This window comes from Branchiostoma belcheri, unplaced genomic scaffold (assembly GCF_001625305.1).
Source record: "Branchiostoma belcheri isolate BF01 breed outbred unplaced genomic scaffold, Haploidv18h27 scaffold28, whole genome shotgun sequence".
In the NCBI taxonomy this organism is placed as follows: Eukaryota; Metazoa; Chordata; class Leptocardii; order Amphioxiformes; family Branchiostomatidae; genus Branchiostoma; species Branchiostoma belcheri.
In genome coordinates this window covers 1823197-1835140 of record NW_017803887.1, presented here as the reverse complement: position 1 = coordinate 1835140, position 11944 = coordinate 1823197, and the positions used below count along the sequence as shown (strand labels likewise).

The window sequence follows — 11944 nt, the reverse complement described above, 5'->3', positions numbered from 1 at the left end:
AATTTGAAGTTGAAATGGGACATTTTGAGGCTACTTGAGGGGGGAAATTTGAACTCTTAACCTCAATGTACCTTTCCCAAATTTCTATTCATGCATTGCATATTTCACTTATAAAATATAAGTACAATCAACAGTACACACAATCTGCAAATCATCCTTTATAATTAGTGATCAATGTTACTAGTAGCTCCAGATGACAACATTGGGTTTGCCACATGCTGAAACCTTTCCCATGGCACAATTGCAACACATTCATCCAAGCTGCTACAAACTCAGGTCTCATGTTTCACTTCAGAGCCTGTTCTATAGTATGCAAATGAAGGAGGTCTAGCTACATGTCTTGAGCAAGTTCTGAATGAACATTGTTTATTCCATTCAGACTTTTTCTACTAGAGCTAAATTTTCAAGTTTGTGGTAAGATTTTGGAATTTTTATGAGAGTAACATAGTTTGTAATGCTAGAATGTATTGTTATGTGGTGTTGTTTTTGTATTTTTACTGGAAAAAGATGATTTTGAAAAAGACTTAGGCTTCAATCTGAAAATTGATATGAGGGCGCTGGTTTGTTACATGAGGGCGCTGCGCCCTTGTTCCCCTGTTCAGAAAAACCCCTGTGTATTTACAATCATAGTTGAACTTTTAAGAGCTCATGACACCAAAATACAACGCGATCTGATTGTAGTTGACATAACTAGTATTGGTTAAGCCATAAATACATGTAGATCAAGACATTTATTCATATGATCATGGCTAAGACAAAGAATGGAATAAATGGGTAGTGCTGGCTGAAAATTTTCACTTCAACACTCTTTATTCAATATGGCTCTTAAACTATCTGTTTATGTACCTATTTAGAGTCTGTATGTATTTGAGGAAAAGACAGTGTTGAACAGAAGATGATAGATTTGAGGATTTGGAAGTGTAGAAAATCAGAGTTGGACCCTATCACTGTATCAGTGGTACTAGTATTCAGTATCAATCATGGAGGGAGGTTGCTTGGGAACCCCCATGAAGAGCCTCACCAGTCAGATTCAGGAAGTGATGTAAATGAGTGATGTAACATTGGAAAGTAAGTTACACATAAAGTGGGGAGAAATGTTGACTTGTTAATTAATTAGTTGCAGGGGACATTTTGAAAATATTTATTGTACATCAATATGACCCTAGTATTCAAGAGCAGTTTATCATTTACAGAAAAATATGGACCACCAGTGGCTGGGAGACACAATATCATTATAAAAATTTATATTTCAGATTCAATCCAAGCATGATTATTGTTTATGAAGCCACTGAGTTTGGGCATCAATGGTCCAGTGGCTGTATACTTTACTGTTGCAGTGGACATTCAAGTAAGTATGTATCAGGATGTGCAAATGTACTGTAGGCCTGCATCAGGTGTAATGCCAGGTAAAAAGGATATTGTATATAAAATTATAACTTCACTCATATGGCTGTCATAATTCTGTGGTATGTGTGCATTGAAAGTGAGTTGACATGCACTTTATAATTGCACCCACTCAGTGACTACTACAAGCATGAATAGCGGAAGATAAAGTGTTATGCAATTCCAGGTCTTTTGTATCTGGTATGATCATGTCACTATGAAAGGATTTGTTCCTTGTAGAGATACACAATTGTAAGGCTGTGCACTGGGCAACTTTTAAAATCTTCAAAGCTGTACATGTAATGACCAAGTTAAAGACACCATACTGTTGTTAAGGGAAGCATGCTCTTTCAAATGACATGTAAAACTTAACTGTACATTCAGCAGCAAAAAAGGTGAATTCCAAGATGCATGTAGCTACCATGGAATCCAGAAACTGTAATTCCCTAGCTAAAGTTGTCTTTGCTTATATAGTTATAATAATTATATTTTATCTTCCTACAATTGTCTCCAAATCTTTTATTTGAATCAACAAATTGTTTGTTTGTTTGTTTGTTTGTTACGGCATGAAAAAGATTTTTACTCAAGATAAGAAGAAATTAAGAGTACTATTTGGCTTTCTGGTAACTTGACACTCAGCACAGACACTTTCCTAATTGTTGTTAGTGTAGAACTATTGCCTTGTGACAGTTCAGAATCAGATGTCTGTGCAGGTTTCCTTTCCCATTCTCCATCCTTGCATGGGTACAGTTGACAAAGAGTGGATTACATGTACCAGTAGTTATTATGTTGTTCAGCTATTAAACTTTAAATAATTTATTCACTTTCTAAAATTAACAATTATGAGAATGGCCTGAAGGCTCCTGCTGTAGTAGTGGACATATCATGTATAATCTATTCTTTCAAATGTGTTAATGTTACCATTAGAATTCTGAAGTAGCCATTTGGCTACCACTTCTCTCAAATACATGTTATGAGGTTAGGCAACAAGGAGAGTACAAAATGTTTAACAGGTTTGACAATTATCTTCTCCAACTATATATTATTATGCATGATAACTTTTATTGTATGAACAGTCAATATTAACTTTTTTAAGTATTTGTAATATAGAAATTAAAATTGGTTCAGTTCATAATTAGTGCCAGTTTATTTCTACATATAATTATAATCATATTAATTTGCAATTTTATTTCACCTGCAAGGCATGTGTACCTTCCATTTATTTATTGGTTGACAAATCATATCTATGACTTCTGTTTCAGGCAGTGTTGATAATTTGAAAGTCAACCATTCTAAAGATCGAGTAGAATACATAGACACACAGTTGCTGAATATCAAATATCCACTAGTACTATAGTAGTAATAAGTAGTGTCTTTCTTTGTTATATGTATCATGCATGTATGGTACTACTACTAGTATTAACCAAGGTCAGTGATAACCAATGGAGACCATGGCCAATAGAGACTCTAGCTTCTACCAGGCTCCCGGGGTTGCTGGGAAAAAGTGACTAAGAGACTCAGAATCATAGTATAAAATGTACATGTGCATACACAATCGAGAGTAATGTTTAGTTGCTCCCTTGTCTAAAACATGTGAACAGAAACTCCACTGGCCCTGTGGCCCACATCAACTACATTTTGTTGTGTACAGGTACCAACTGAATCAAATGACATAACAGATTATTTTTATCTGAATATTGTTTTCAATCAATCCTTTTTCAGGATTGGCATTTTTTTAAACATGATCAGCCTTTATTTCTTATGTGTGGTATTTATTGACTTGTTGTGACTTAAATGCATTTCTAGAAACGCTCCTTTTTATATCATAGTGACTAACACATGTATCAATAGAAATACATGATGATAACTTTGTGAAAACAACTCAAGACTTGTAGACTGAAGATCACTGCAGTGGTGAATTGTAATCCATGCCCATCACGAAAATCATACATGTTCAATTGTTCATTGCATAAAGTTTATAACACTAAGTGACTAACATAAACACAGATGACTACAGTATGGTGATGTTTCCCTGTAATATGGTCTGAACTGCTAGGTGTCTCCTCTGGTCGTGGTGATGCTGCTAGGTAGAGCAAATGTCAAGTAAACTTTATTTCACATCAGGTGCGTTCAAGGAAAAGAGAGGAAGAAGGAGGAAATTTTGTGTCTGTGCATCTTGAAACTCTGCTCTCCTGTAGGAAGGTTCCCTCAACTTTGTATTCTCTAGTTGGCTGAAAAGTTTAAAATCTGATGCCTCTTTATTCAGAACATGGCACCAGCAACATGGTCAACTTTATTGACAAATCATCAAAGATATAATACTATTGCTTTTATTCAAGTGCATTTCTCTACATCAATGGTTCGATGTATAAATGAAAAAAAAAAAAAACGGTGAAGACTGATAAGAAATTCAGGATCTGCTGATCTTCCATCTTTGAGTCTGCCATCTTCTTCAATGCCATGTGCAACAAATTTCTAATTTGCATTCTAACAATACACAGCAGCCTATCACAAAAACATAGTGAATCTTTATTCAAAAGCAAGTAAGATGCAATGTACTGCTATACATATCAAACATGTACACCTGGAACTGCAGCAAACAGATTTTAATATGTGGATTCAGGGTTTGAATGTGCATGAGGTCAAATATGAAGGTCCCAGGAACTTCTAAACAGTTCTCATCTAGACCATGTCTTGCCACTCCCCCAGGGACCTTCAAATTTGTCACCCCCGTGCATGTGTAGTTTGAACCCTGAACCTGACACTAGAATACTGAATCTGACATCCTCAAATGAATCTAAAACGTTTCTGCAAGTGTCATCCTGAACTTGAGTCTTTGCAGCTCATCACTGAACTTCATCACTTTGTAAGCAAAATTATGCCACATCTAAGTTCTAACTGATACAAGTAAGTTGTATGAACTTGAACTATCAGCTTTTCAATGTGTACTTCCATTTTTAACTGGCTGTGCTTTATTCCCTTTCAGTTACAAATGTTCATCCTCTGTACTGTTAATTCTATGACAGGAATCGCAGGCTCTCCACTTCAGAATTGGAAGAACATACTACAAGTTAACTTTGCCAAAAATTATGAATGGGCTATAAATTATAATATTTTTACAACTTGCAAAACCTAGGCTTGATTTCCAACAATTCCAGGAACTTTCCTCACATTCTTTTTTTTCCCACGTTTTGCACAAATTTCTTTCTTAAGATCTGTAAAATTGCTATAAAATTCGTTACTCCTTCTTTCGTGTCGAAAGATGTCCAGTCTATAAAATCATTCTTCAAGAAGTTCCAATCCCAGAACACCTTTCGCGGGCCCCAAAACCTAGAAGCCCCCTCCCCCACTTTCGGTTCTCTGGTTTCTTTCATTTTGAACGTAGTCGATGTAACTAGGATTTAATCATCTTCAACTTTAGAATAAGTGGATCGTAATCAGCCGTCCTTAATGCACTAAAGTTCAACAGACGGTAAAATGATTGATAATTTCCGTCACATTTTGGTTTTAGCCGAGACACGAACAAAGATGGCGGACCCTTACGCACACGCACTTCGCTCTTTCTCACCCTTTCACTCAAGAAATAACCGAACAAGAAGAATGAAATCTGTACTCACTGCTTTATTCAATACTCAGAATCACTTTCTGCGCTCCTCGCGTGGAATATCTATAAGTTAGGCCTCAAAATGAGCCTTGATTACTACAGTACGACCTGGACACTACATTCGCAAGACCATCCCCCATGCCGCCACATGCCGAGCTGCGCCGAACGTCCCCGAACATTCACGAAACATACCGAACGATGATAATTTTTCAGATTTATCATATTTTAACTCTCTATACCACAAAAATCATAAACAATCAATCGTGTATTATTTTATAAATCATTTCTGGCAGAAAAAGTCATTTAGGTAGATGCATTGAACAATTTTTGTGTTCGGACTTTTACGGAAGTGACCGAACATAGCCGACGTCAGGAGGCCATCTTGAAAGTGTGGCGCAGTTTCAGAGGAATTTTTGGCACAGTTTCTTCGAGACATTCCGTACTTTTCCGACCGCATATCGGCCTATCGGTTAATACAAGTACCCTGTATATACTTTCGTTCCTCTTTTAGTTTCAATCTTGTTGAAAATTGGTGTAGGAATCGGGAGAAAAGTAGGCAAAAGTAGCGGAACGTCGATCGTGAAAAAGGAACTGTATATACTGAAGCACTTCGAAAACGTGGCGTCAGCATGGGTGACTTGAACATCGCTGTCGTCTGCTCAAGCAACCAGAACAGGAGTATGGAGGCTCACGCCTTCCTCAGGTAAGGTGGTGAAGTTATAGTTAGCAGCTTATACTAGTAGCTTCCTGGCAAACGAAATATTTTGTGTGAAAAATGACGGGACTATTTGCAAAATTTTGCCCCCCTCCCCCTTTATAAAACTATGTCAGTCAGTCACTGTTAGTGTTACCAAGGAGGTTTAAAATACTCCATGCTGTTACATAGATTTTAGAGAGGTTTAAAATTATTATGGTTTCCAGTTTTGCTACTTGGTGACCAATGTGTGTGCGTTTGTATGTTACTTCTTGTTAAGGCATTAAGTAGGTTTTTAAAAAAATATGTGTTGCACCTGGGATGAAAAGGTACATGAACAATTCTGTACTTCTATGTTTAGGATGGGGGTACATTACTCACCTTTGTGCCCCAAAAATATAATTTTACTTGGGAATTTTACATGAGAAGGCAACTCCAAAGTTTTGTTCAACTATAACAGCCAGTGAGTGCACAACTAAGTACTAGTATGGCAGTAAGGAAAGAAGGGACTGGACTTTCCATAATTTGACTGGACTTTAAAAAGTGAAAGTAAAATCACTTGTTCATCAGCACAAATTATGCTGCACTGGCTTAATGATATGCAAATGTACTTCTTCAACTACATGCACACTGCCCATACATGATGCACCTTTCAGTGTAACTGTTTGTGTGTGTGTGAACCTTCCCACCTGCACATACAATACGTACCTGAGGAGGGGGCTGGTCTTTGGGGTCAGATTCTCTTCAGAAGTCTATGTTGCTGGAAGAAAAATTGCACACATTTACTCTTGTGTATAACACATTTATAAATTATATGCAACTTAAGTGTATGAACATTCACTATCCCATCTTCATGTACTTCCATGCCTATACATGTATTATTCTTTCAAATTAATCAAGAAATGTATGTCAATATGCACATGATCCAACAATAGTGTGTGTGTGACAGTGAGTCCAATATGTGTGTTTGAGTGAGAGAGTCTGTCTGTGTGTGTGTGTGTGTGTGTGACCGTCTGTGTCTGTAATTATTGTGTGTATTTGTGACTGATTGATACATACATGTGTGTGTATGTGTGTGAGTACAATGAGCACAATGTATATGCCATCCAAAATTTGTGACCCTAGCATGTCCAGATCACGAGATATCAAAACTGGAAGTTCTGCTGCAGTACCTAGGAAAGCCGCCAGGGGGCCCAAAATCTAATCATTTCTAGGTTTCATAAAGACCTACCCACCTACCAAGTTTTACTCCAATCCATCCACTGTTTCTCGAGTTGTCTTGCTAAACCACACACACACCCACACACACATACCCACAGACAAACGCTACTGAAAACATAACCTTCTTGGCGAAGGTAACTAACATTACTCAAAACCAGCTAGCATAGGGTAAGAGGGTAAAGTCTGCCATCTCTGCTTTTTTAAGTTAACTTAAAGTCAAATCTCTCCCTCCTGTGCCCCTGCAGCAAGAAAGGTTTCCAGGTGAAGTCCTTCGGTACCGGCGCGCAGGTCAAACTACCCGGACCTTCTCCAGACAAGCCCAACGTCTACGACTTTGGAACAACCTACGACCAGATGCACCAAGACCTCACGCAGAAAGACCTCTCACTGTATCCATGGCAACAATGTGGTAAACAAACAAACAATCAGGGAGACCTGAAACAAATCAGAATTCATCTGTTTAGACAAGGATTGGAACTATGACCTCGGTTTCTTTGAAATGTTCTTTTTCTTTTCCTCAAGTATTAGTTGTTTTTCAGCAAATTTGTCAGACAAAAGTTTGATTAGGTGAGTACTTATTTAATTGTACTTTTAAATTTTTAATTTAAACACAAGTTAAAGTATAAGTGGTATTGAGTAACAGATATTTGTTCTGGTGTTTTTATATACATGTATATCTGATCATAAGTAAAGTTGAATTATATGTTAAGAAAATTTGATTCTGTGTAATTATCAATTAAGTAATTTGATTCAAACTTGTATCTTATGCATTTCTGTCTTTAATACATATTTCTTTCTCTATTTCAGGAAAGGCTACAATTAACTATTGATTTATAAATCAGAGTTGTATATATGAAATAAAGGTGATGATAAAATGCAATAACATCATGGTATTTTCCATTTTTGATATGGTCCAAGACAGAGCTAGATATGGCTTGTTGTTCCCATAGTTGTACGCAGGAGATGGCCACTCCACTAAGGATGTTCATTTCAATAATTTATGGTTATAAAAAGGGGTGGGTACCAGTTTTGCTGAACCTGATCCTGAATCGAAATAACATCTAAAATCCGAGTAAAAAATCCTAGAAGTTGTGAAATTATTCTTTTTTTCCAGACTTGTAAAGGTACAAATACATGTACATTTAATCTATATACATGTACATTTCTATTGAGACATCTTGTTTGGTTATCTGACCATATTTTTTCCTGAATCAATCAATATTTAGCCAAAATTGTGCATGATCCTCTGGACTTGGACCTGGTCAAGCCGAACCAGTACCCACCCCTAAGTCAAATTCAAAAACTTGTATACTAGTAACTTGTTCCTAGGGCAAAAGTATTGATTTAAAAAAATTTGCTCACAATAATGTCCTACTAAGTCAGCGCAGAAGTCCGGAACATGAAAGTGAAGTGACCCAAGTTCTTTAGGGTGAAGACAAGAAGTTTGAGACACTGCTAGAAGTTAGCAGGCAGAAAGAAAGTAAGAACAAACAAGACATGTAATTGTTTCTTCTCTGCTCCCTTGACTGACACAGTCTTACCAAATAAAGAAACAAACTTCTACTACAGGCCTTCAAGGAAGATATCTTTACTGATCTACTGATACCCATTCTGGTCCGTTAAAGGGGGGTGGGGGCTTCCATGATTTGATAAGCTGTGTCACTGTTTGCATGACATGACTTCATAGGCGATATACACTCATAAATTTTAGTTTTCCTCTACTAAGACAAACAAAAAACAAATTACTAGTATTGCTTCAAATTAACAGGGACAATGTCTTCATTCTGATTACAAGCTTCTGTGAATGAGAAAGTTTTTTTTGTGATCCCAAACTGAGAGAATGCTCCCTTGCAGTGAGAAGCTAGATTCTTTTTTGCTTCCTCATTATTTACAGTCCATGGATATCAAGTTTGAAGAGTTTAGGCAGTTACAAATGTATAAGGCAAGTTTCCAAATAACCCAGTACCTGTTGCATCCAATATAATCTAATCTCAAAATGACCACAACAGTTCAGTATTGAAGATTGACAGTTATAGTTACATGCAACCATTCCTTCCTTATAAAGACATTCTATAGATAGGAATAAGAATTTAAGCATAGTTCTCACCAGGCTGTTTGAGCGTAGGGGCCCCCCTACGCTGTGACTTGGACCCCCTATGCTGTCATTTAGCCCCCTACTAGTACACTGTCTTTCAACCACAGTAGGGGTGTTTTTTGGGTGCAGAAGCTTCATAAATCTTTAAAAAAATGGAAATGTAACTTTGGAATGAAGCTATAACAAAGGGAAAACAAAATCTGTCCCCAAGTAAGCAAGAAAAAGTGTCTCAGGGGGTTATGAGTTACAAAATTTTTCAGGGAAAATATCAGACCCCTTCTTTTTGGGACTTGATGCGCGACTTGCGCCGGAGAAAGTTGCCCTCCTATACCCAACCCCTACGCTGTGAAAAAATCCTGGTGAGAACCCTGTTAAGACCATACAAATGTATTAAGCAGTGTCCAATTTTGTTGTGGAAAGCTAGCAAAACTTGTCAAATAAACTAATTTATTATTTTCAACCTTTTCACAGACTATCCAGTGCTCCCCTCCAGTCAGCTGCTTTAAACCGCCTGTATCCGGTTCCCTCTGGTTCTGGCAGGAACGCAGCACTACCAGTATGGCTCTATGAAAGTATAAGCACCTGATAAACGTATACAAGACATAATTAGACGGTTAAAACAAAAGTATCCAGTTTTGTCAGGCAAAGCCAGAGAGTAAGCCTTCATATTACTAGTAATAAAATTTGATGTTTGACAACAAAAGAAGAGTAAAAATTATATGATGAAAGTTACATGTGATTGTACGACATTTCCCCAGCCCATTTCACATAAAATCTATGGAATCATATCATTACCAAGGTAACAGTTACTCAAGCAACTGGATAGATATTGAAAATGGTCAGCCATTTCATTGCCTGATGAAAGGTAGCTACATGAAACATCTGACTATTCGAAACCTATCCAGTTGCTTGAGTAACTGTTAACCTTAGTACCTCATAATCTGGACGTCTGACCATAGCATAGATTCTGACTCGGAAATTCAAAGTGATGCTGTATTGCCATCGAATGCACTGTGCATCACATGTATGCCCCCTTCCTGATGTGCAATGGACTATTCCACAGCCACAAGCTTTGCCTGACAAAAAGGGGACATTTGTAGTATGATTCATATGAAAGCCATCGCTGACTAATATCTGCCCAGTAAAACTCAGTTGAGGGTAACTGTTTTACCTTACCTGTAAGGCTCAACTCTAAACTGCTCTAGGAGGAAGATGATTTTGTAGTTAAAGGAATGATGTCTAGGTGGTCTCAAATGTTCAGGGTCAGTAACACCAGAGTTCAAAGATGAAACGGCTGCACAAGGCACTGGATCAAGGCAGCAATGAGGTTTGTTCATCTGACCTACATTTCAATAGGGCATCGTTTTCAACTTCAGAAAACGGTTTCATTTTGAGATTTAATGAATTTTACACTTCATAAACATGCATACTAAGTTTTTGTGTGGAAAGCCTATTTGTCTTGTACTGTTTAGAAACTCAAAAGCTTCCTGAGCCCAATAGTAGCAACGTGTCTTTTTCTTATACTCTTTTCTTGCTTATTTCGGTCAATATGCCTGGGTTTTTTTGTTTTCTTTTTTGCTGTTTTAAAATCGTGCATTGTACACATACAATTTTCTTTTTGCCTGTAATGGCTCAATTGTTTGTTTTCTTTTGAATATTTTGGACTTGAAAGTATTCTCAAGAAAAAAAGCCTCCTTGGTAATAGTATTACATTCATAAACTGATGAACCTTTGAGACCACCTTTGAATCATAAAATGTCATACCCTTAAAATGGATCCCAAAATGCAGCTGACTGGTGGGAGACTTGAAGTTTGATTTTTGTCTGATATTCCATGACCTGGATTAACCAATAAGGACAGTGTACTCCTTCTGAAATACAAGGTGACTATAAAAGTTTTAACGCAATGTAAATCTTCACCCAAGGCTTATATTTCCAGAGCTCCCCTCTTGATCCTTGAACAATACAGAGTGAGGTATTGTCTTTTTAAAGTGTCCTTTGGATGCCATCTTCAAGTAGTCTTAAGATAGGCAAGGTCCCTGTCCTTAAAAACTAGAAATGCTGTACCCTCCTTTCAGTCGTGTGCAATGTACCTACTAGTAGTCTGGTTGTGATCATCCCTGTAAAGTTCTTGAGATATCTTCTTGGATCTTTCCATGATAATATATAAACTTCTAACCCCAAACTAAATGGTGAAACAGACTGTTAAGTTCCCACCTGAACATCTTGGGAAGCAGTGGAAGACAACAGATCACAGAGAAGAAAAGAAAACACAAGCTGAAGACCCCATGGTCAGCCAGCAAGGAGACAGCCAAACAACCAGTCACAACTTCAAGTTCCAGAATGTTCCCAACACAAACGATAAAGTCCTGAAACTGAGCTAAAAGTCTTGCAGAAGAATGCTGTAACACACTTGAAGACATCTCAAGGTATGACTAAGATCTTTGCCACATTTCACCTGGGTTATACCATTTCAGAACATGGGGAAAACTTTGGAAAGTCTTCATGTTTGGAAAATGATGTCCCCCATGGCTTGCTTTGGTTTAGCCCATACCAGTATTTTGCACAGTAAACAAATATCTTTTAGAGAAGGAGATTGTAAGTTGGTTAATGCATTCTAATTGAGGTCCTCTTCTAGATTTTAGGGTGATAAGAAATATCTAAGTTGTGAGGAAGGTAGAAAGTTTGTGGAGGGGGATAAAGTTTTGAGGTCAGAGCCAGGGAGTTGGTAGGTTGTGTAGGGGTTAGGTAGAAACATTGAGGAGGGGGTTAAAAAAAGTTGATTTGAGATGGGGCGTCATTGAGTTTGTACATTGTGAGGGGGTGAGAAAGGTTGTAAGTAGTAGAGAGGGTAAGAAAGCATATGGGTTGTTGGGGTTTGTGAGAGGGAAGAAAGGTTGTGAGGGGAGTTTAAATCTGCACGTGGTGAGGGGGTTGGAATTTTGTGA

General features: G+C 37.5%; 2 protein-coding genes across 2 annotated transcripts in view; one reads left to right on the top strand and one right to left on the bottom strand.

The window, feature by feature from the left end:
- LOC109472554 (pre-mRNA 3' end processing protein WDR33-like) overlaps positions 1–5145 on the bottom strand; it is an 18115-nt gene extending 12970 nt beyond the window's left edge. Inside the window, exon 1 of the mRNA XM_019772337.1 lies at positions 5001–5145. The gene's annotated coding sequence lies outside the window, so the exon portion shown is untranslated. The remainder of the gene's footprint in view (positions 1–5000) is intronic.
- A 213-nt stretch (positions 5146–5358) lies between these two features.
- Positions 5359–11944, top strand: part of LOC109472699 (RNA polymerase II subunit A C-terminal domain phosphatase SSU72-like) — a 10631-nt gene continuing 4045 nt past the window's right edge. The window contains exons 1-2 of the mRNA XM_019772550.1: positions 5359–5690; positions 7148–7291. Of these exons, the coding sequence (XP_019628109.1) occupies positions 5617–5690; positions 7148–7291 (218 nt within the window). The 5' untranslated portion in view covers positions 5359–5616. The remainder of the gene's footprint in view (positions 5691–7147; positions 7292–11944) is intronic.